This window comes from Carlito syrichta, unplaced genomic scaffold (genome assembly GCF_000164805.1).
Source record: "Carlito syrichta isolate Samal-C Ts95f unplaced genomic scaffold, Tarsius_syrichta-2.0.1 Scaffold314111, whole genome shotgun sequence".
Lineage (NCBI taxonomy): Eukaryota > Metazoa > Chordata > Mammalia > Primates > Tarsiidae > Carlito > Carlito syrichta.
Window position 1 is genome coordinate 695,527 of NW_007258207.1, and position 23,458 is coordinate 718,984.

General features: G+C 36.8%; 1 protein-coding gene across 1 annotated transcript in view; it reads right to left on the reverse strand.

Moving 5' to 3' along the window:
• The window catches only part of FMNL2 (formin like 2), a 144,578-nt gene extending 126,759 nt beyond the window's left edge, over nt 1-17,819 (reverse strand). Inside the window, 1 exon segment of the mRNA XM_021719068.1 lies at nt 17,742-17,819. Within this exon segment, the coding sequence (XP_021574743.1) occupies nt 17,742-17,819 (78 nt within the window).
• Between the last annotated feature and the right edge of the window lie 5,639 nt (nt 17,820-23,458).

A 23,458-nucleotide genomic window follows, 5' to 3' on the forward strand; every position in this document is an offset into this window, starting at 1 on the left:
TTCAACATCTATCCATGGCTGTTGTTTATAGTACAGAAGCCATAAAATAGTGTTCAACTGTAGAAGTGGGTTTTGATAAATACTATGATATAACATAAATCACCTCTCTCTACAAACAGATAAATGAAGTGGTAGTAGGTTGTACAAAAGCAATATTCCTCTAGGAACAAACAATTGAAAACATATTTTTTAAATATATCACTTAAAGTAGCACCTAAACTTATTTAATAATTAGAGATAAATGTAATGAAGTCTGTGTAAGACCTTGTATTAGTCCATTTTGCATTGCTCTAAAGAAATATTTGGGCAACGCCTTCGGGTCCTCTCCCACTGTGGGAGCTTTTCTGTCCTCTTAATAAATCCTGCTTCCTGAAAAAAAAAAGAAGAAGAAGAAGAAGAAAAAGAAAAGAAATATTTGAGGCTGAGTAATGTATACAGGAAAGAGGTTTATTTTGGCTTAGAGTTCTGCATGGTGCTGACATTTGCAGAGGCTTCCGGAAGCTTAAAATCATGCCGAAGGTAGAGAGAGGGCAGGTGTATCACATAGCAATAGCAGAAGCAAGAGAGAAAGAGATGCCAGTCTCTTTCAAACAATCAGCTCTTGCATGAACTAATAGAGCAGGATCTCACTCATTACCAGAATGGCACCAAGCCATTTATGAGGGATTTGTCCCATGACCCAATCACCTCCCATTAGACCTCACCTCCAACACCAAAAATCACATTTCAACATGAGATTTGGAGGGGACAACCATCCAAACTATATCAGACCTAAACATCAAAATATTCCTTCACAATGTTAAAGAAGACCTAAATAAATAAAGATACCATGTATATGGATAAGTGTCAGTACTGTTAAGATGCCAGTTCTCTTGAAATTGATCAACAGACTGGGCGAAGAGGCTCATGCCTATCATCCCAGCACTTTGGGGAGCAGAGGCAAGAGGACTGTTTGAGCCCAGGAGTTAAGACTTCAACCCTACAAAAATAAAAAATTAGCTGAATGTGGTGGTGTGTGCCTGTAGTCCCAGCTACTTGGGAGGCTGAGGCAGAAGGATCACCTAAGCCCAGGTGGTCCAGGCTGCAGTGAGCCATGATTGCTCCCTGTACTCAAGCCTGTGTGACAGAGTAAAACCCCGACAAATAAATAAATAAATAAGAAAAGAAATTGATCTACAGAGTCAATGGAACTCCTGCCAAAATTCTGGGAGTTTTTTCTTAGGAACTGACAAGCTAAATGTAAACTTTATATGAAAATACAAAAGAAATAGAATAACCAAAATAATTCAGCAAAATAATAAAGTTGGAGAATTAATGCTACCTAATTTCAAGACAGTAGTAATCAAGTCAGTGACATACTGATATAAGGATAAAAATAAGCTGCCATTCCCTTATTAGACTCTAGTGTGACCATGTGCTCTTTGAGCTATCGCTGTCACCATGTTTCTTGACTTTGGCCCCCTTCCCTACCTTGGTAAGGTGAATGTCCTCCCCCCACCCTCTCTCTCTCACACATTTACTTTCTAAATAAACTACATTTCCTAATCTAAAAAAAGAACAAAAATAAAGAATAGTCCATAATAGAGAGCACAAACAGACCCGTAAATATGTGACCAACTGGCTCCAAAGATACCAAAGTAGTTCATGAAAAAAAGAAGTCTGTTCAACAAATGGTGCTGAAACAGCTAGATATACATATGGAGGGAAAAAGTCTCTCTCTCATCCTTATCTCATCCCATGTACCAAAATTAACTCAAAATAGGTCACAGACTAAAACATAAGAACCAAACTATAAAATTTCTAGAAGAAAGCATAAAACATAATCTCTGTGGCCTAATGTTAGACAACGATTTCTTAAGATACAAAATGCATGAACCACTTAAAAAGTTTTCAACTTCATCAGAAAAACTTTTATTCTTCAAAAGATACTGTAATGGATATGAAAAGGCAAGACAAAAACTAATGAAATATTTCCAAAATATCTGTATGATAAAGACTTATATCCAGAATGTTGTTTAAAACTTCTCTAGCTCAGTAATAAGACAAATAGAACAATTTTTTAAAATAGGCAAAAGATTTGAACAGAATAGATCCTTCAACATAGATATGCAAATGGCAAACAAGCACATAAAATACGCTCAACATCATCAATCATTAGGGAAATGCAAATTAAAACCACAGTGAGATACCACCATATACCCTTAAAAATGGCTACAGAGAGACAATAGAAAGGGCTGGCAAATATTGTTGGTGGGAATGCAAAATGGTCTAGCCACTTTGGAAAATGCAACTGGTAAACATTATTGTATATAAATTATACCTCAGCAAAGATGATTAATAACAGTGTATCAAAGTAATTTTACATGCATTTTAATTTACTTTGTCTACTGAGCACAGCTCTCTTAAAATAGTCTATCTTGTCCTAATTAAAAAGAAGTCCACCAGAGACAAGCCAAACAGTCAGCTTTGTCAGTTAATACTTTTGCAAGAAATAAAATACTCCAAGGGATGCTGGAAGCCTCTCAGTTTTACTATTTCCGAAGCCTTTATAGCACATCATTCATAATTCTATTTAATTAAAAATTATGGGAATTGTGTCATAATTTTTTATCAGACTATGAAACCAGTACTACATACCTCAAACCATTACTACATCTTCAATGCTATTTCATAAGACTTGCTTAATTTATCATCTTGATCTAATCTCCTCTATCTCACCCTACCCCCAACACACATCCCATTTTCCTAGATAGATAAATAAATACCTTTTAAAACATAAAAACTACGGGTTGGAGAACAGCCTGGGCAACTTGGCGAGACCTCATCAGTACAATAAATCAAAAAATTAGCCAGGCATGGTAGCACATGCCTGTAGTTCTGGCTACTTGGAAGGCTAAATGAGACAGAAGGATCGCCTGAGTCCACCGGGTCGATGTTGGGGTGGCCGTGAGCATGCCACTGGACTCCAGCCTGGATGACAGAGTGAGACTCCAACTCAAAAAAACAAAACAAAACAAAACATAAAAACTAAAGCAATATATGCTAACAACCTGAAGACTTAAGTCTTATATCCAGATTCAAGTAAGCTATTATGTGCTTTCCTCTTAGTTCTTACATCATATTTTCACATTTAGCATAATGAACACACACTTACCTTCTAATCAGCCTCATATCTTTCTTTGTAACTTTGGATCACAAGATTAAGTAATCAATAGTTTCAATGGGTGACCCACAAGGTCAAAATTAGTCATCAAGCCAAACTTTGAGAGAATTCCTGAAAATAGGCAGAGAAGGGTTGCAGGAAGAAGACCCTTCTAAATGAGTCATTGCTGAGGACATTTGCAAGCTATGGCAGAGATATATAAGAAAACATTCAATCTATTAGGAGTGTCTACTTTATAGAGTTTTAGATGGACCTGGGAAGTTACATTCTATGTGAAAATGTCATTTACATGTATCAATAGCTGATTGGTTGTGTCAAAGTTATTGTGAAGAGAATTAACAATAGCTTTAAAAGTAAGAGACACCTGTGTAATGATGAAATCTCTAGTACCTGAAGATGCTGCTGTAAGTCTTGGGCTCATTTACAGGTAGTATCCACCATGCAGAATATACAGTGAGACCCCCCAAATATGGAGTCACCTTTAAAGTACTCTCCATTTGATACAATACACTTATCAAGACACTTTTCTCACTGCTCAAAATAGTTTTTAAATTTGTTCATTTTGATCTCTCTTAAGTGTTTCTACTGTTTTTTGTTTCATCTCTTCCACATTGGCAGAGGTTTCCCTTGGGGAACTTTTTTTACCCAAGGAAACAAAAACAAAAAAAAGTCACTTAGGGTGAGATCGGGTGAATAGGGAGGGTGGAGTATGGAGGTCATGCTGTTTTAAGTCCAAAACAGCTGAACACTCAGCGTGGTATGGGCAAGTGCACTGTCCTAATGGAAGAACTAATCACTGGTTTGCCACAACTCATGACATTTCTTCCACAAATCATGATGGAACCTTCTCAAAACTTCCAGATAAAAACTTCCAGATAAAAACTGATGGGTTCCTAGAACACTTTTTCCTGATGGGGAAAGCCTGTACCTCTTACAAGAGGCCTGCCCTCCAAAAGATAACTTTAGGTTGGGGGGGTCTCCCCTCATATACAGTCTCTGTCTCTAAATATAGCTTGTCCATGTCTTACAAAATCTAAACCATATTTCTAGTTCATTTTCCTTCTACCTCTCTGCAACCCCAACATCTATGGTATCATTAGAAATCAAAACCAATTTATCTTATATTTTTTCTGTTTCAGTAAAATCAAAATGTTGTTGTACTATTGCAGCTGGGATAAAGAACACAGACACCTCAATCTCCTCAATGACTTCAGAAATGAGGTGGGGTTTTTTTGAGTTGGAGTCTCACTCTGTCGCCCAGACTGGAGTGCAGTGGCCGCTCCCAGCCTTGACCTGCTAGGCTCCAGCAATCCTTCCACCTCAGCCTTCCGAGTAGCTGGAACTACAGGCACGTGCCACCACGCCTGACTAATTTTTTGATTTATTGTAGAGATGAGGTCTCACCAAGTTGCCCAGGCAGATCTCGAACTCGCGGGCTCAGGTAATCCACTCACCTCGGCCTCCTAAAGCGTGGGATTACAGACTGGGCCACCGAGCCCGGCTAGAAATTAGTTCTTTTAAAACACTTTCTGTCCTTGAAATTTCATCAAGCATTCCACAGGTAATTAGGATTGGGCTGAACACTCTCCATTATATATTTAGTCATTTTATAGTTTACTCTTAGGAGTAGGTCTTACTCTTTTTTCAATCTTGTTTTGAAAGACTCAGCACAGTATTTCCTGAAGCATGACAGTCATAGCATCTTGCACATCACTATAAACTTAATAAATTATTTAATTGATTGATGAAGAAGCCACAATCAGAGATGGTTTAGGTCACCGGCTAGCAATTTTTTCAAAAAGCTTTTTGAACATAAAATTTTCAGAATCAGGCATTGTTATAATCTCAGTTTTAGTTTTGGCTCAAGTGCTTGCTGTACAACTTCCAGAAAACCATTTGGCCTTCTAGCTTTCCTTCCTTCCTTCTTTCTCCTTCCTTCCTTCCTTTCTTCCTTTCTTCCTTCCTTCCTTCCTTCCTTCTTTCCCTCCCTCCCTCCCTTCCTTCCATGAAAGGTGAACAAAAACAGCCTTCTACAGCAAATGAATTAAAGACCCAAGTGTTAAAAGAACATAAAAAAGTATTTGTATTATTTGATCGAAATTCTTAGCTAACATGCCTTAATAAACTACTTAAATTTGCTAAGCAAATATTTTCTAAAAGACAGTGTCAAAGATCAACTGTTTAAATCATGTGCATTAAATTGCTATGATTTTCCATTTCCTGTGATGGTGGCCGAGTTTATAAAAGACACTTGTATGATAAAGTTTACTTCAAACAACACAACCAAGTAGTCTAAGCCAGCTCAGGCAATAAAATTGTTTTAACAAGGTGGGGTGGGATGGGGGAATCTATAATTTCATTTGTATTACCAAGCAAGCAATATGATGTGCATTTTGGTAAAATACAGCCTAGAAGCTTCAAATAGGCTGAGCCCCCATCATCTAATTTGGCAATGGATGCTGAATGGCACTTCTGGCAAAGCATTTATAGCAACCATCAAAAGGAATAGCTATAAAAGGAGGAACTGTTCCCCCTTCTCTTTAGACTATCTTTCCCTCTTTTTTATCTCTCCCAACCCCAATCTCTTTGGGGAAGGCTAGCATCTTGTTTCCATATACAATAGCTATAGGACAAAGAAAAACTCTTCCAGAGGAAAGATGTAAACCAACTTTCCAAACTCTAGAGATATTAAACTCCAAGAAACTCAACATACAGAGTTGGCATCTGCTCCTTCAATTGCTTCTCCAGTGTTTTAGAATAAAAAAATCAGAGACCTGGAATGAGTCTTAATGAAAGGAAAACTGCTTTCAGGAAGAAATGGAAACTTTTCTTCTTTTCAACAGCAATGAACTCAGTACCTTTGCTCAGGTTTGCAGACTTCAAGAAAACGAGAGCCCCTTCAGAATCTCAAGCAAAAAATAGCCAAGAGACAAAAATGCCCCCCCCCCCCTTTTAAGTGTAGCAAAAATAACCATGTCCCATAGCCAAGTCTTGTCTGGCACATTGCTGGAACTCAGTGCAAACAAATTGTTACTAGCAACCATTTGAAGTCTTTTCCTGACTCAAATTACTATATGAGGTACCTGTTTTGGGGAAAACTCAGATTCACACCCTCTCCCACCTCATTCTGCTTTTCCTCACCTACACAACTAAAGGCTTAGTCAATGAATAAATAAATGAATACATAAATAAGAGCAAGTTTTAATACTGAGTACAACCGAAAAAAAATGAACCATCAGACTATCAAAATTAATAATACTGGTAAAGACTAGCAACAGCTATTCAGTAAACATTTTCTTTTCCTTCCTTGGCACTCAGATAATCTACATTTCTCTTCCCCTTTGCAGGTCCTGGTCAATAAAAATAAGAGTGCAGATAATGTGTGCCACTTCCAGACCTGGCCCAGATGACTTCTCAGGTGTGCACCTGCATGTTTTTCCTCCCTTTGATTGGGAAGAGCTTCATCCCCAACTTGACTGAAGCTATGTGCTAAAATCAGTCTCATTTGGGTCCCTGATTGTGTGGAATCTGACCCTCAGTGGCCAACAATATCCACCCTAGATTCTTAGGCAAATGAAAACCTTACTATGTGAATCATAATACATCTTAGTGTCTGCAGTAGGTTAAACAGTAGCCCCCCAAAGATATCTCTATTCACCCCAAACATGTGAATGTGACCATATATGAAGAAGGGATCTCTGTATATGTAATGAAGTGTCTCAGGATGACAGCATCCTAGATGACACATCCTGGATTATGCTCTAAATACAGTAACTGCTCTTATAAAAGAAAAGAAGCCAGACAGAGAAGAGGAGAAGGTCACGTAAGGATGGAGACAGAGACTGGACTTACGCAGCTACAAACCAAGGAATGCCTAGAGCCACCAGAAGCTGGAAGTGGCAAGGAAGGGTTTTTAGAAGGCCTTTGGGAAAGAGGGTCCAGCCAACACTTTGATTTTGGACTTCTGGTTTTGGGTCTCTAATACAATGAGAGAATATCTTTCTGTTGCTTTAAGTCACCAAATTTGGTGATTTGTTATGGCAGCCTTAGGAAACTAATACATCATCTATCTGTTATCCTATCATTTGGAGCACACAAAACTAAAAAATATTTTTATACTTCATTCAGTAATTTTAGTTAGTAATATTTTAGGTAGCAATGATACAACTATTATTATTTTGAAAGTTTTATATTATAGGATAAGACAATTCTATTAATGTTAGGAATCAAATATTTCATGTAAAAGAAAGAAAATAATTATAAAATCAAGGAGATGTATGAGATTTATAAAATAAAAACTGATTTGGAAATACCAATTTGGAAATGAACTCATAATTTTTAGACAGGCATTTCCAAGGTCTAGAAGCTTAGACTGAGAATCAAATTGGTTGGGCAGCTGTGATAACCTGTCACATTCACATTCTCATCTCTAAGACCACACTCCACTAAAAAGAATAGGATTCTTTGGAGAAATGGCTCATTTTAGGCCCGGAGCAAGGAAGGAACAAGACTAAGAGATCACTTTTATACCATAAAACAAGCTCTTGAGAATTAATAGGGTCATGTGAAAAGGACATAGGAGCCAGCATGAAAGGTTTCCCATAGGCCAAAAAAGTAATAATATAAGCCCCCAAAATAATACCATATTGACTAAAACACAATGAATATATGAAGATCGATGAGTTCACAATGATACTCAAAAAAAGGAAGAGGAAACTCACTGGTTACCTTTTGAGATATCTATCGAAATAAATCCTTACTTTGAAAAATGGCAATTGAGGGTAAGAATTCCAGGAATAATTATATTCTAGGGTAAGCCAAGACCTAGTTGAAAGTTCCAGTTGCTAGATTAATAAAGGGAAAGGAAATTAGAAAATCATATTTTTCTAATTCCTAATAAAACTGATTGGGCAAAAGAAGATCTATTGGTTTTAGAGCATTAAGCACAAGTTTGATAGGTACCCATTATGCATAATGCCAAAGTAACACTATACATACTCCTTTCTAGCACAAACAGAAAACCACAATTATACAAAGGAAAGATCAGGTTGTCACCTGATCCACTGGCCAGTCTTACCTAATGGTGGGACAATCAGACATCATTTGTCTCCTATAATAATCTTGACAAAGATGTTCAACATCTGTCAGGACTTTAAATCTAACTTCTAGTTAACTGAAAGTTCAGAAGCTAAGACACCAGTGGAAAACAGTCAGGTATGAAGAAAGCAAAACTCTATGAGGACTTGTCTAGCATCTTCACTACATGAGCATCACAAGCAAAAGTCTGTTCCAGGTAGAAGACTTAAGGAACAAAACAGTCAGATACAATATGTGACTGATCCTGTACTAGAGTCTTATTTGAGCAAACCAAGTAGAAAAAACATCTTAAGGAAAATTAGGAACTATAACTGGGCAATAGAAGCTATTATGGAATTATTCATTTTAATTGTGATGACCTTATTTGGACACAAGAGAAACATTTTTATAAGGTATAGACCATTTTTTTAAAAAGTAAACTAGAAAACAAATACCAAACAAAAAATCTGACTAATGCATAGACAAAAGAAGAATTACATAGAGGGGGAAGATCAAATATCAAAACATTAAGAGAAAACTACTAACGGTCAAAAAATACTAGCTGAAAAGAATTAAGCAAGTCACAAAAGCTTCAAATGAATAGTCTTAAAAATGAACAGCCTTTCAATAAACCACAGAATTAGAATTAGCCTTTCAATAAACACAGTAAAAATGTAAACAGTTAACATCAAACAATACTAAGTATAGTAAAAATGCCAGTTAACTAGAGGATAGGAGGAGAAAAGAAGATAGGGAGGGGGAGATGGCTGTCTGCTCTCCCAACAGCTGGGAGTAAGAAACAAGAACAAAGTGAGTGTAGCTAAATGCACAATCAAAGCCAGGAACTTGGGGACATCTAAAGGCAGACTAAGTCTCAAATCTGAGAGTAAGGTGAAGGGGAAGTTTATTATTATTATCTTTTCCTTCAACTTCCCCACAGTCTCTACTCTATATGCCTGTTCAAATGACTCTAACATAGCAACCACCAACACTGAAGTAGGCTATAAAAACCCCATCATTGTCACTACTTGTTTATTACCCCTGACGCTCACAGGACAAGCCTCCATTACCTAGAATATAACAGGAAATAATTCATCAGTATCCAGTAATATTTGCTTATTTGGCAAGGAAGAACTCTTACTGGCTCACAAAAAACAAACAAACAAATATATATATATATATATATATATGAACATCAAAAAAAACCAGAGATTATATATGTTCTTTAACTTTTTAAGAAAATTGATTCCAGTGGCAAATAGGCTTAACTACTGATGCAAGTTATTCAATAAGAAACTTGCTTTTCTTTTTTTTTTTTTTTTTTTTGAGTTGGAGTCTCACTCTGTCGCCCAGACTGGAGTACAGTGGCCAGTCCCGGCCACTGCAGCCTCGACCTGCTGGGCTCCGGCGATCCTTCCGCCTCAGCCTTCCGAGTAGCCAGAATTACAGGCGCGCACTACCACACCCGGCTAATTTTTTGATTTATTGTAGAGATGAGGTCTCGCCTGCCCAAGCGGGTCTCGAACCCGCGAGTTCAGGCAATCCACTCACCTCAGCCTCCCAAAGGCGCGGAATTACAGGCTGAGCCACCGAGCCCGGCTATGATTATATTCTTAATAACTGAATATATTTAAGTGGTTGGTATAAGTCAGCTGTATTGAAAACAAGAGAGCAACTCTCACTTTGAGAATAATGAAGTATCATAGGGCAATGGAGTGTCTTAGTGTAATGGAGTGCCTTAGTGGCACTGGCCTGACAGCTCTGGCTGAGGGGCAGCAGAGGGCTTTCCCTTTTCTGGATCAGGACCCATGCCAAGCCTTGAGGGCTGCAATCTGACCTCCCTGAAGTGCTTAAGACAGGCAGCTGAGTCTAAGTAAGTATAATTTCCTGTCACCTTTACACTTTCATCTTTCATTGTTGTTTTTTAAAATTCCCTTCTCCCCTATCACTTTGAACAAGTGAAGAAAGGAGAGACTTCCATCTCCACTCTCCCCCAGTCCCTTTCACAAGGCTACTATGTAAAGCAATGGCCAGCCATCAGGAAGCAAAGTCCAGCCATGCCAAATGACTCCAGAAAATAACCAACCAGGCAATCAGCACCAACACATCCAGAAGAAAGTTTTCTAACCTAGTTTAGGTGTAGCACCTCTAACACCTTCTGGATTGGATTATAGGTTTATAGAATCTACACCCATCAGCATCAGTACATTGAAAATGTCTGAATTCTTTGACTAACCACTTCCATCTGATCATCCAGCTATGAACCAAGCTCTCACCACCTGTAAGGTCTATAGGCATCTCCCCAAAATCAGTTGAGAAGCCACAGTGCCAAACCTTGGTGACAGCCCCTTACCTACTAAAATTTTTGCTTCAGCAGTTTGTTTCCAAGTCCCTAGTTTAGCAGGCAGCAACTGGAAAAACTTCTGGCAGGAGTTTGGAAATACAAGGCCTGACAATCAAGTTCGCAAACTTGCCACTGTGCACTTCTGTTGGCAGCACTGTACAAATAACTTGGTAAGGTTTCATAACCTTGATATATCCGTGTCTCACAGCTATGTTAGTGTCAACGTGTGGTGGTGTCTTGCTGAGTGGCATTCACTATTGTTGTTGCATGTTTTTGTGTGCTGTCACACACACACAAAAAAATCAGAGATATATTTGCTCTTTAATTTTTTAAGAAAATAGATTCCAATTGATATTATTGAAAATATATCTCTGATTTTTTTGGAGCTTGAATTAAAGCAACGAACAAACATTAAATTTCTTGTTAAACTTGCAAGAGTGAAAGTGAAATCAGCGACATGCTAGTCCAAGTTAATGGGGATAATGCTATGAAGAAAATAGAGAAAATGGCAGTGTACAAATGGATTAAATGGATTTTTCTGAGGGGAGAGAAAGCATCACTGATGAAGAAAAGTCAGGACGGCCAGTAACAAGCAGAATTGATGAAAACATTGCAAAAATTCATTGAATTGTGCAACAAAATTGTCGGCCAACTGTGGGAAACACAGTAGACCAAATAAATGCTGAGAAAGAAACAGGAAAATCTTAAATGAAAATCTTGGCATGAGAAAAGTATGTGCAAAAGTGGTCCCGAGAGCTCTTGTATCACGACAATACACCAACTCACACAGCATTATCCGTGAGGGAGTTTTTAGCAAGTTAATAAATAACAGTATTGGAACACCCTCACTATTCACCTGGTCTGGCCCCCAGTGACTTTTTCTTTACCTAAAGATAAAGACATTTTGATGACATTGAGGACATCAAGTGTAATACAACGATAGCTCTGCTGACCATTCCAGAAAAAGAGTTCCAACACTGTTTTGATGGGTGGACAAGGCACTAGCGTCAGCATATAGCTTCCCAAGGAGAATACTCCAAAGGTGACTGCAGTGATACTTCGTAATGAGGTATGTAGCAATTTTCCTAGGATAAGTTCACAAACTTAATTGTCACACGTCGTAGATGTTCTTCTTTCACTTTTGGCATTGACCTAGTCATTTATGCTCTGTGAACCTCAGTTTCTCTGTCTATAAAGTGAGAAATTTGGAGAGCAGGAAAGGCAACAGGACTTTCACCTTACTTGGCAGGCTCCTCTTGACAAGTATGCTTTAACTTTTCCAATAAAAAAATAAATAAATAAAGAGTGGCTTGGGATAAATGGCCTCTAACAACCCTTCCAGACATGATGATCTGAAAGTCTAAGTACATTAGGGATCACTAAAGCTCCCTAAACCCAGCAATTATCCATAGTATCTACTGTGCTAAGAACTCTACACTTGTGGGAAATGACCAAGGTCCCAAGCCAAAAGGTACAGCATAAGACAGGATTTGCACCAAAAACTGACGCATGAGTGAGAGCAAGGGGCTTTCTCTCTTTCCATAAGTATAAATACCAGCTCTTATAGCTAGGCAGTTTGAGGAGCTTTACTTGCAGTTATCAAAGGAACTGAACATTTCTAGCTTTCTACTCTCACATTGTCATCTCACACTACAAAATTTGCCTAGTGTCCCCACAGAGTCCTTGGATGAATGTCCTCATGGGAATTCTGCTCGTTACTATAACACAGAAATAGTTACGCTGGGATACACCTCACACCACCCAAAATCTAGCAAAATCTCCCTTCTGTGGCTTCCAGAACCCCACTCCCTCCAGACTCAGAAAATTCTCCCACATTACTTTAATCTTTGAGACCCTCTAGAAGCTCAGATCATCTTCATATTTATGCAAGAATCTAGGAAAGGACCAAGGGGTATTTTTGGAATATTGTTACTATAGAAAGCTCTCTGGGGTTTGATTAATTTAATTAAATTTGGGAAGTAGCTCATGGAATCTACGTCCAATCAGCATCACTCATTTTTTAAAATGTTTATCTTCAAAATGAATGCACTTCACACCACTTAATTATATACCTAAAAATGGTTAAGATGGTCAATTCTATGTTATGTATATTTACTACAATTTTAAACACATATACATCACACACATTGATCCTGCCCCTGGAATTAGCCCAAGAACTGAAGTCACTACCGTTCCACACAGCCGACGTAGCCGAGATGGAGTCTTGCAGAAATGTCCACATAGACACCTTCATGGCTACACTAGATTTCCTTCTCTCTTTAAAGTAATTTCAAGAATTGAGCAATAAAGTTTAGTTTCACTTACCACAAGCAAACTATACCTGCTTAGTCTCCCAGGCCACCTACCTTCCTCTCCCTTCTATCTTCTCTGCCAATAATGTAAGCTTCCTTCACATTGTGTCCCAAATATATATACCATTTAGCCATTATTTCTTTCATTCAATATATTTTCAATAAGCACTTCTTCTGTTTCAGGCACTAAGCAAGTTGTTGGAGAAACACAAATAACACATGGCCTAAACTCTAAAGGAACTCCCTTTTGAGGGAAACATATATACTTACAAAACAAAGTGACAGATTAATGCTACCATATAAAAGTATTAAAAACTTGGTGACCAAATTAAATGATGAATTGTAGTCAAGTCGATTGACTCTCCTAAGACAAATCATGATAAAATATTTATTTTGACACTCCATATTTGCTTCCTTAGAGAAAAGTGGAGCATATTCAATGCACTGATTTGCAGAATGCCTACAACATAGAGAATATTTCAGTTTAGTTATCATTGCAAGTACAATCTTTGTTCTTAGTAATGCCAAAATATTATTTTATATTCATCTTGTTCAAAAAGATGAGTTACATAAGCTTACAACTTCATATACTTCTTTTTTTTTTTTTAAGTGAAGAAAGAAAGCGGTGTGGAGGGAAGAAGTGGGCAGGAAAAATTAGACAAAGCCATGGATGAGGCTGTTCAATAAAAAATGTCTTTAAGATACTGCATAATTGGTGAGGGCAGGCCACAAATTTGGCTCTGAGCACTCTAGCAGCCAAGAAAAAAAAGAACCATGACCAGTTCCACAGTTCATATTGTCCATTTGATAATTTTTCATGGAACCAAAATCTGAAATAATTTCTCCATAGGTTCTCCAACACATACATTTACATACTTCTTTTAGTAAATAAATTTATTTAATATATAAATTTATTTAGTATTACCTATCACTTTTTAACCTTGCCTGTAATATGCATCCTAGATAACAAATAACATATCTGTATTATTTGCTTAAAAACAAATATAACTAACATTTGTAACCAATACACTGTTTATGTTCAAAGCATCAAGGGCGGGAAATCACTAATAAGAGATTTTCCTTCATATTTTCCCAGACTGAAAAATAGATACCTGAGGCTTTTTTTATGGCATCATAAAATATGTATTCAAAACATAAAGTATATTTGGCTGACAGATGATAATTTGACACAATAAATACAGATAAAAACATCTGACAGAATAAATTCCCCTGAATCTTTTAAGGACAAGTTGAAAACAAAAATAATAATGATAGCAATATTTACTATCTGGGCTCTCCAGCAGAAGAGACAAGTCACACAATTTTTTAAATATCTGGTATATGTCACGTATTATTCTATATTCTTAAAGAATGCAATCCTCAAAATAATTTAAGGATGTTAATATTAGCTACATTCTGTAGATGAGGGAAAATAAAGATCATTAAACAGCAAATACCTTTATTTTTTAATTTTTCCATAATGAATTTTCAAACATACACAAAAGTTGAGAGTATACTGTAGTAATCCTCAACACATCTCAAAACTAAGATTTAACAACTATCAAGATTTTTCCAGATTTCTTATATTTCTCTTTTTCTTTTGTTTTCCTTTGATGAAGTACTTTAAAGCAAACCCCAGTCATATCAGATCATCCCTACATCAATATACATTTCTTTAAAAATGAAGACAGATTCTTATATAATCACAAATAAAACCCAATAACATCAACAATAATTTCTTGGAGTAATCTAGTCACTAATCAAACAGCTCCAATTTTCTCAAGAAATCTTTTTATAATTACTTTGTTCAAATTGGGATCCAAAGAAGAGCCACACGAACAAATCATTACTTAAGTTCTCCTCCTCTCTTTTTCTCTATCTTTGTTGCAAAAGCAGGTATCTTATTTTTCAAATGAAGTAAAATTCACATACATAAAATTCACTTGTAATATGTACAATTTTAGTATATTCACAAGGCTGTGCAACTATCATCACTATGTAATTCCAGGACATTTTCATCACCCCAAAAAGAAACCCCTGTACCTATCAGCAGATGCTCCTCATGCCCCCTTTCCCAGTCCTTGGTAACTACTAACTAGTTTCTGTCTCTATAAATTTTCCTATCCTGAATATTTCATTTCAATAAAATCATAAAAGTAAGCATATTTTGACTGTAAATCAGGTTAGATACTGCAGACAGATCTAGGCTACGTACCAAAGACATATACAGAATGGTCCATGTGTCGAGTAGATTAAGATAAACAGTCAATCAATAAACATCAACGCATTATGTAACTATCATATGAATGGCACATTATGAATGTATCCAGCTCATGGTTATCTTTTCCCTTACAGATATATATAGGACAGATGATATTTACACATATGACACACCCATGGATTACTCATGTGTGACAAAAAGTTTCGTTTTCTGCAGGCCACAATTTTCACAACAATTAATGGTTAACCCACAGTGGTGGTTCATCATAGTGGTAATACAAATAGGTTAGGCTCAGAATTGAAATTGCAATTCAACTCCCCGCTTTCTCTTCCTTCTAGGAAAACATGCTAGGATGCAAGTCTGAAACAAAGATAGCCCTTATTTTAATTTATTTTTAGCATATCACTCACACATTGACACCTTATGAGGAAGGCAGCAGAGAGGAGTGGTTAAGAGATACCAGAATCTCCACACTCTCTAGAATCAGACTACACAGGCCACTTCACCACTTAACAGCTATGTGACCCAAATGATTTAATGCCCAAGTCTCACTTTTACCCTTATGTCAAATGGAGATACTAACAAATATGGCTGCTTTCAAGATTAGACACAAAGCTCTTTAAATAATCTGCTTACTAAGTATGCTGGCTATTGGCAATAGTATTCATACTCTTGACTACTGTTAACAAATCCCCCAGGACACCTTCTAGGATGTGCAGAAGTGATTGCCAGAAAGAAACAAATCAAGTAGCTAAATATCCTGGCATATTGACAGTAAGGACAATAATAACTTTAATTTTAAGGACTTGAAAATCAGAAACATAATTAGATAATTAATTTGCTCCTTTCTCAGCCTCAAGATCCCCTAAACCACGATATCAATTTTTTCTGAGAGAGAATGCAGCTGTTAGAAATCTTCCATCAACAGCAGTCTTCTCTTTCTGGCATATTTAAGATACAAAAGTTAATAATACAGTAAAGCCAGGAAGGAGCAGGGTTGCCAGTGAATACTGCCAGTCTGAGAAGGGAAGGAAAGTTAGCCCCACATTATGCTAACAAATGACCACCTAGAGGTAGCCAGTCTTTTCCTTTTATCTCTGTTCTCTTTCTCTCATATAACCTGTTAAATTTTCAAATGTTTCACCCCTCTTATTCTTCCCTCATTTGTAAGATTACTTTTCCTTTATACTAATTATTCCTATTATATTTTTTCACTGACATTATAAAATCATTCTTCCTTGCAATAATAGGTTTAGATAACACTCATTAAAAATTAAGTCTCACCCAAACTTTACATGTGCAATGACCATTTGTATACCTAACCCTGAATTGTACCCCACATCTTTTAAATAAAAATTTTTTAAAAAAGAAATTGAGTCTCAAGAAAAGATAAGGGTCAGCAAATTTTTGTTTTCTTTTGCATCACAGTCACATAAGTAGTAAGTTTCCTCTTCAGTTTCTACCTATTCTTGGTGATCACACACAGTATGGAAAAAAGAGGGTAGATATGCCACCATTCTATTGCTGTTTTAGTTTAGGAACTAAGGTAAAACAACATACAAGACGTATTTCCAAAGCTTCACGTAAGCTGTGGGCATCTATTTCTTAGGGAACATGAACATTTCACCTATAGGAGGCAAAAAACCCTCTGCTCCCCTGACACAATTTGTCCCCACAGAAGAGACCCAAGGAACCTGTGTTAGAAGGAATTATAACACCTGCCAGAAATGTTTAGAATGGGAGGGGGTGTGGGTACACAACCACCATGAAGAACATGGCACAAAATAAAAGAGTTAATATGCAGAGACTATTCCCTACTTTAGAAAGTAATCCCTCCAAGGATTACGATTAACCTGTACCTAGCCCTGCAGCAAAGTGCCAAAAATTAGTACAAATTACAATGGAATACTGAGTACCATTGAAAAGAATGCGGTAAAGATACACATGCAGGCAAATATATTAAGATGCAGAAGAGCATATGCGTGTGTCTGTAATCATTTTGTTTCAATTTGTTTTTTAAAAACAGAAACAGAAAAAAAGAAGCTGGAAGGAGATACTTCAAAGTCTTCCCAGTGGATCCCTAAGGTGTAAAATTTGGAGGGTGAAGAGAAAGAAAAAAGAGAATTTCACTTTTTATTTTATATTCGTCTGAAGAGTCTGAATTTGTTATGAGTCAATGATAAAATAAGAACAGCTGGAAAACTGCTAAAATCTGAAATAATTTTATCAGCCTAAGCAATATTTATTCATAAACAATTCACCTTTCTGCATGCATACAAACTGATTTACATGAATAGGAAAGCCAATTAAAATAGAGGACCTGCATAATTCAAGCAGCAGCATTGCTATGTAAGGTAAATAGAGAAAAAGATTATCTAAATTTGGCTCACCCTCTTGACCAGATTTCCCAGATAATCTAACCACAAAATGTTTGAAAATAAAGGAAAGAATTAAAGTAATAAAATAAGACATTTTCTAGCTTTCCCTTTGGTGATAAGAAACATGAAGGCAAAGTGTCACAAAACAGAACTCCATGCATCTCCTGTATAAAGTCCAACATATTTAGGAGAGAAATTTGGCTCTCTTCTTTATCATTTTCTTGATAAAAGCATCACTATTTCTTACCTGATCACAAATCAGTTCCCACTTTTTTTCATTGTCATACTGCCGCAGTAACCTGGCTTTGTCAGGAGGTAGGTTCATAGCATTCTGTTAAAAAACAGAGAGACAGAGAGATGTCACATTCCACAGAAATACTAATGGGTAACTCACAGACAAACCAAAGAATACTACTGTGGTTCTTTCATGACTCCCTTTCCATTCCTAGAATCTGATTAAGCCTAAAGTCCCCCCACAGAAATCATTTAAACATCAAATTGATAGAATGAAAGGAAGAAAACTCTGAAATTCTATGTTGAGACATGTCAAGATGGGGCTGCAGAGTTGCATTTCAGCAAAGATGATGCCTTGTTTCTCCATTTAACAGTAGGCTCCCTTTCTACTCCACAAAAAAGTCAGAGTGGTTGTTTCATAAGGCATCACCTCAATTTCTTTTTAAAGCACTATACCCCAAAAAGACACAGAACAGAAAATGTCAAAAGAAAACTCATTGACCAGAACCACTGAAAGATTCAACTTTTACTCACTTTGATACACAACCACAAAAAAAGAACAAATTAAGACAAACAAAAACATGACTATAATGCAATGTTTTCTGTCTCCTCTGCGAGATGACAGCATTTCTTCAGGATATATGTTAATAATATTAACCACAATTCTCCATTTGGCCATACTGGTTTATGAAGTTGGGTTTGCAGTGAGAAATTGACCAGGAGCTAAATGAGATGTCTAGACATTAGCACTCATATAAAGCCTCATTAACTCAGCACACTTTCTGTAATATTGGTCATGGATTTTACCCAGGTACGCTCATGTGCTATGTCTAATATACCAAATGACCAATCATACACATTTTCAAAATACTTTGGTTTGGATCTGAGTTGAGATCTTTGGTGACAAAACATGACTAAGAGAGCCCCAGAAGGTACTAGTATTCAGATCTGTTCCTTTGGCTTCCCCAGAGTTCCCATGTTCTAATCAACTGAGATAAGTAGTCAATTAATCCACTTTTGTCTATTAATCATCCTGCCTATCCCCTGGCATCAACACTCTAAATCATGTCTATCCCTAAATGAACAATGCAGTTCCTTGTCTGGGTCAATGTTGAAGTAGACATATGCAAAGGTCTTGAACTCTTAATGCTCAAGCCCCTAGCTCTCTGAAGGACTTGGCTTAGAGGGAAACAATTCCCTTTGTTGTGGTTACTGTCTCATGTCATAGGGTAAAAGAAATTTAATATAGGCACGGGTGAGTGAGCTATCCTGACTTAATGACATGGAATCAACCTTAGATGATTTTAAAGGATTTAACCCAAGCATTTTCCCTTGAACTTAGTCTAACATCCAAATTGTTATGCCTTAAGTATATCTACTTTGAGTCTAACTGATCAGATTTTAGAATAACTTAGCTTCAGAATACTTAATTTTTTAATTACCCCCAAAGCTGACAATTAACTTTTAACTCCAGAATTTTCAACGGCACTGCCTAATCTTAGGTATGGAAAAACCTAAAAATGGAAAAATGTCTTCATATGGCCTACCTCTATGGAATAGCTACTTGAACCCAAATGGAAAATATCTATTTGTAATTATTAGTTATTACAATTTAACAATAATAAACAATAACCCTGGATAAAGCCGAGGAAAATTCCATGTGTATCTTTCTGAGGAAGCCTCACATGATTTACTGTTAAACACCAGTCTGTCATTGCTTATTTGCACTCTAGAGATGGAGTTTTTCCTCTTAAACTGGTTTTGACCTTCATGCTAGTCCCCCTGGGTATGATTATACATTAAGTAAGAACAGTAAGATTAGAAGTTAACACTTTCGCCACTGGCAAATTTTTCACTTTCCTAATACTGAAAGAGGGTGAAAATTAAAAAAAAAAAAAAAAAACTGAAGCTGGTTGCCACAAATGTCTATAGTTAAACACAAGTGAAATGGTCTTTTCTAAATTGTCAGCTTTTTCACAATACAGCTGAAAGTTGCAGCCATATCAGTATTTGCCTCAGACACCACTCTGACTAGCATGCCGTACTTTGTACTTTTATTCAGATTATAAACCCAAAAAGACAGTCTTCCACAATGAGGTGTCATGGATTCATCCAAGAAAAGTTCTTGTTCAGGCTTGTACACAGTTTTGAATTTATTTAAAACATAATTTATCGCAGGTTCAATTTTTCATAATCTGCTTGGATTATGCTGCATTTCTGCACTATTGGAAAAATGCAAAAACTGCAAAATTTGTAGGAATCTATTTTGTGTCATTATTTTTGAAAAGAAAGGTGCCACAATTGACAGCAGTGTTGACCAATAATCATGTATTGTGGTATTCTTCACTTGTCCCCACAAAATAGTTAATGCTAGAAATGTTTTTCAACTTGGACACTGTAGTACTGCTCCACTCTTTTTATTCCTTTGGACATTTATATCTATGGTGCATCTGATTATATTACCTGTTAGTTTCAGTTGCAATCATTTCTATAAAATCATCCTCAATAAACAGTCTGACACTTCACTTACACTTTGAGAATCATTTGGAAATACCTTGACACCTGGATTACCAATAAACACTTTCTTTTTGGATCATACTTTGTCCGCTCAATGTCTGATTTGTTCTCACCAGTACTAGATTCACTGTCATAGATTATCTGCCTATATTTCTTCATTTACACTGCATCATTACATCACTATCTGTCTCACTATCACTAATAAGTTCACTGGATTCACCTTCGAGCTTGAAAATCTCATCAGCATATTATTTCTACATTTTCCATAATTATGGCAAAGTACTTTTAATGAAGTACGAAAGCCCTGAAATATCAAAATACAAGTACACAACACTAATCACAACAATATAATGACCAATTTGCAATTTTTACCAACTACATAAATCAATAACAACGTTGCACAGTTGATATCAGATAATATCTTAATTACCTTTCTCTATCCTTGCCTTACTATTCATTTTCAAGCAAAATATAATAACACATACATAGGACAATGTTGCAGCACTCAGAAACAGAATCTGCAGGCGTAAAATCACATCAGCAGCAACCAGGAACAGAATCTGGACTGATGTGAATTCACATCAGCGATGGAGAATGAGTAAATGAGCCCCCCCCCCAGTCTTCATTAACCTTGAGATACAAAGGGAATAAGAAGAAGAATGACTGAACTCTCACAAAGGTGCCAAGCACTGTATTAGGCACTTTGTGTATGTAATCTCACTTAATCTACCTAATAAGCATATGGTATAGATGTAATTTTCCCCATTTAATATATGAAGAATCAGACCTGGGAGAACTTGGTTAACTTGCTGAAGGTTACACAGCTTTATAGGAACACAAACAGGACCCAAACTTAGTCTACTAGATTCCCAAGGATAAATTCTGGAGGTGTGACCAAGCTTAGTTTTTTGGGTTTTTCTTTTTTGTTTTTTTGTTTGTTTTGCAGTAAAATGGCAAATAACTTATGACCTCCTAGGAGTACTCTACTAAATACTCCTGTGGAAGCATTCAGCAAACATTACTACAGGAATTTGACGCAAAGTACCAGCTAATCATAACATCCCTGAACTTCAAGCAGGCCTCAGTTGTTCCTGCAAAGAGAAAAGCAAAATGCTCCTTCTAGACCAACTCTTGATTAAACAGTCTTTCATTCAACAAATGTTTATCAAATGTCACCGTTGCACAAGCACTGTGTGACATTCTGAGTGGCAATGGTGGGAAACGAAACAGACATGGTCCTCAAGAAGTATTATATTATGGTAATGAGACATGAAACAAGGATTTTAAAACTCTGGTAATTCTTGAGAGAGGTTATCAAAGGGTAGTTCAAGAGTAGACAATCTAGAAAGACTTCTCAGGAAGAAATAAAAAAGAGGAGTCAGTCAGGTGAAGTGAAGAGGAAAGCATGCTGGGCACAGTAAACAAGAAGACTCTAAGGCAGGAAAGAGTACTGTGCATTCAAAGAGCTGAAAACAACCAGCATGAACAGAAAGAAAGTAAAAGAGAAGGAATACGGTAAAGATGAAGTTGGAAATGTGAGTCAAAGCCATATCATGCCCAGACATGCAGGCCAGGGTCCATGCTGTTATTTTACCTGAAGTGCTATGGAAAACCACTAGTTTTTAAGAAAGAAAATAAAACAAGTTGTTTTATAAAGATAACCGTAGGTGCCATGTGGAGAACTGATTAAAAACAGCAAAAACAAAAGCAGGGAGGCCAGGTAGGAGGTAGGAGGCCAGGGCAGCCAGTCAAGAAAACGATGGTGGCTTAGCAGAGGCTAATGGCACATCAAAGAAAGAAAGGTGGATACATTTCAGGAATATTAAGTGAAACCGATAAACCTAAGGGCTGGGGAGTGTCAAAAGTGAGTACCTTGTTTCTAATTTGAGTCACTAGGTGAATGGTGGTACACTTAATAAGAGGGCATAAAACAAAAGGTGCATAAATCTGGAAGATGTGGTGAAAAATAAGATTTCTAAATGACCCTGTTTCGGTCTGCGATAGCTATGAGAAAACAAAGAGAACAGGCAAACAGGTAGGTAAGTACATTATTCTGGAGGTAACAAGAAAGGTCTGTATCTCTGAACAAGAAGAGTCTTAAAACATCTATTTGAGCCTGATGACTAGTTATTGTCAGAAGAAGTAGCTCAACATCAATACATCAAGACTAAAACTGTACTTGGGAATCATTCACCGAGCATCTAAAATAACTTCTTTCAAGGGCCAAGTCTCTAAATTGCTCAGGCATACATTGTATAGCTTAATATTTCTATAGGGACTATGAGGAAGCAGTTCTATTTAAAAGCAGATGTTCCACAGAGGCCTGGCTAAAGTTCAGAGATGCTGCGATTAGCTGCTAGTAATTGCTTTTAAACTTTAGAGTGAACACATTCCTCTTGTGCTATACAGGGCAAGACTCTGGAGTCCTAGCTAAATGTTTGTGCAGGTAATTTCATAAAAGTCCAGGTTATTTTCTGAAGAAAATACTGGCTCTATCTCCAGGTTCCTTTGCTACCTTTATAAAAATGGATTGCTCTTCTATTTGGCTGAAAATATGAACCAATTTCCAAGTTTTCCTAACACTGTGACAACTCTCTCTCTCACACTTAGTGATATCTGTAACACAGATATCTTTCCTTTCATCCATCGATCCACTCAACATTTCCTGGTCTTTGACCATACACCTAAATATCCACACTGTAGGCATCTAAGAAAACTGAATCATGAAGTTGTTACCTACAAGTACCTGCCTGCCAAAGGTCCACTGAAGACATGCACAGTGTACCCTAATATTGTTTGCCTGCCTAAATTTCCCACTAGATGAAGTACTTCAAGGATAATGTTTGTTTTGTTAATCACCAATGTCTGGCACAATATGGCATTAAGTAAGCTGTTTAATTACTGAAGGGCAAAATAGCAAAGTCTGTACACTAAAGAGCATCTCTGTTTCTTGTAAAACATCAGTCAGTGATGTCTATTACTTATTATCTCCCAAACATGAAAGAATCCATGGGGAAAAAATCTTCAGGCTGAATTCTAGCAACGTTTTCAGGAAAATGACAAAAGAAAAATGAGATTTCAGTCATTCTTCTACCACATATTTGTTTTGTTGCCAGTAAAAAATTCAAATTGGTATCAACTATAATAATCCATTCCAAGTGGTAATTACTTTTATGGCCTCTATTTTGGTTTTATCCTTAGCTGCACTATTTT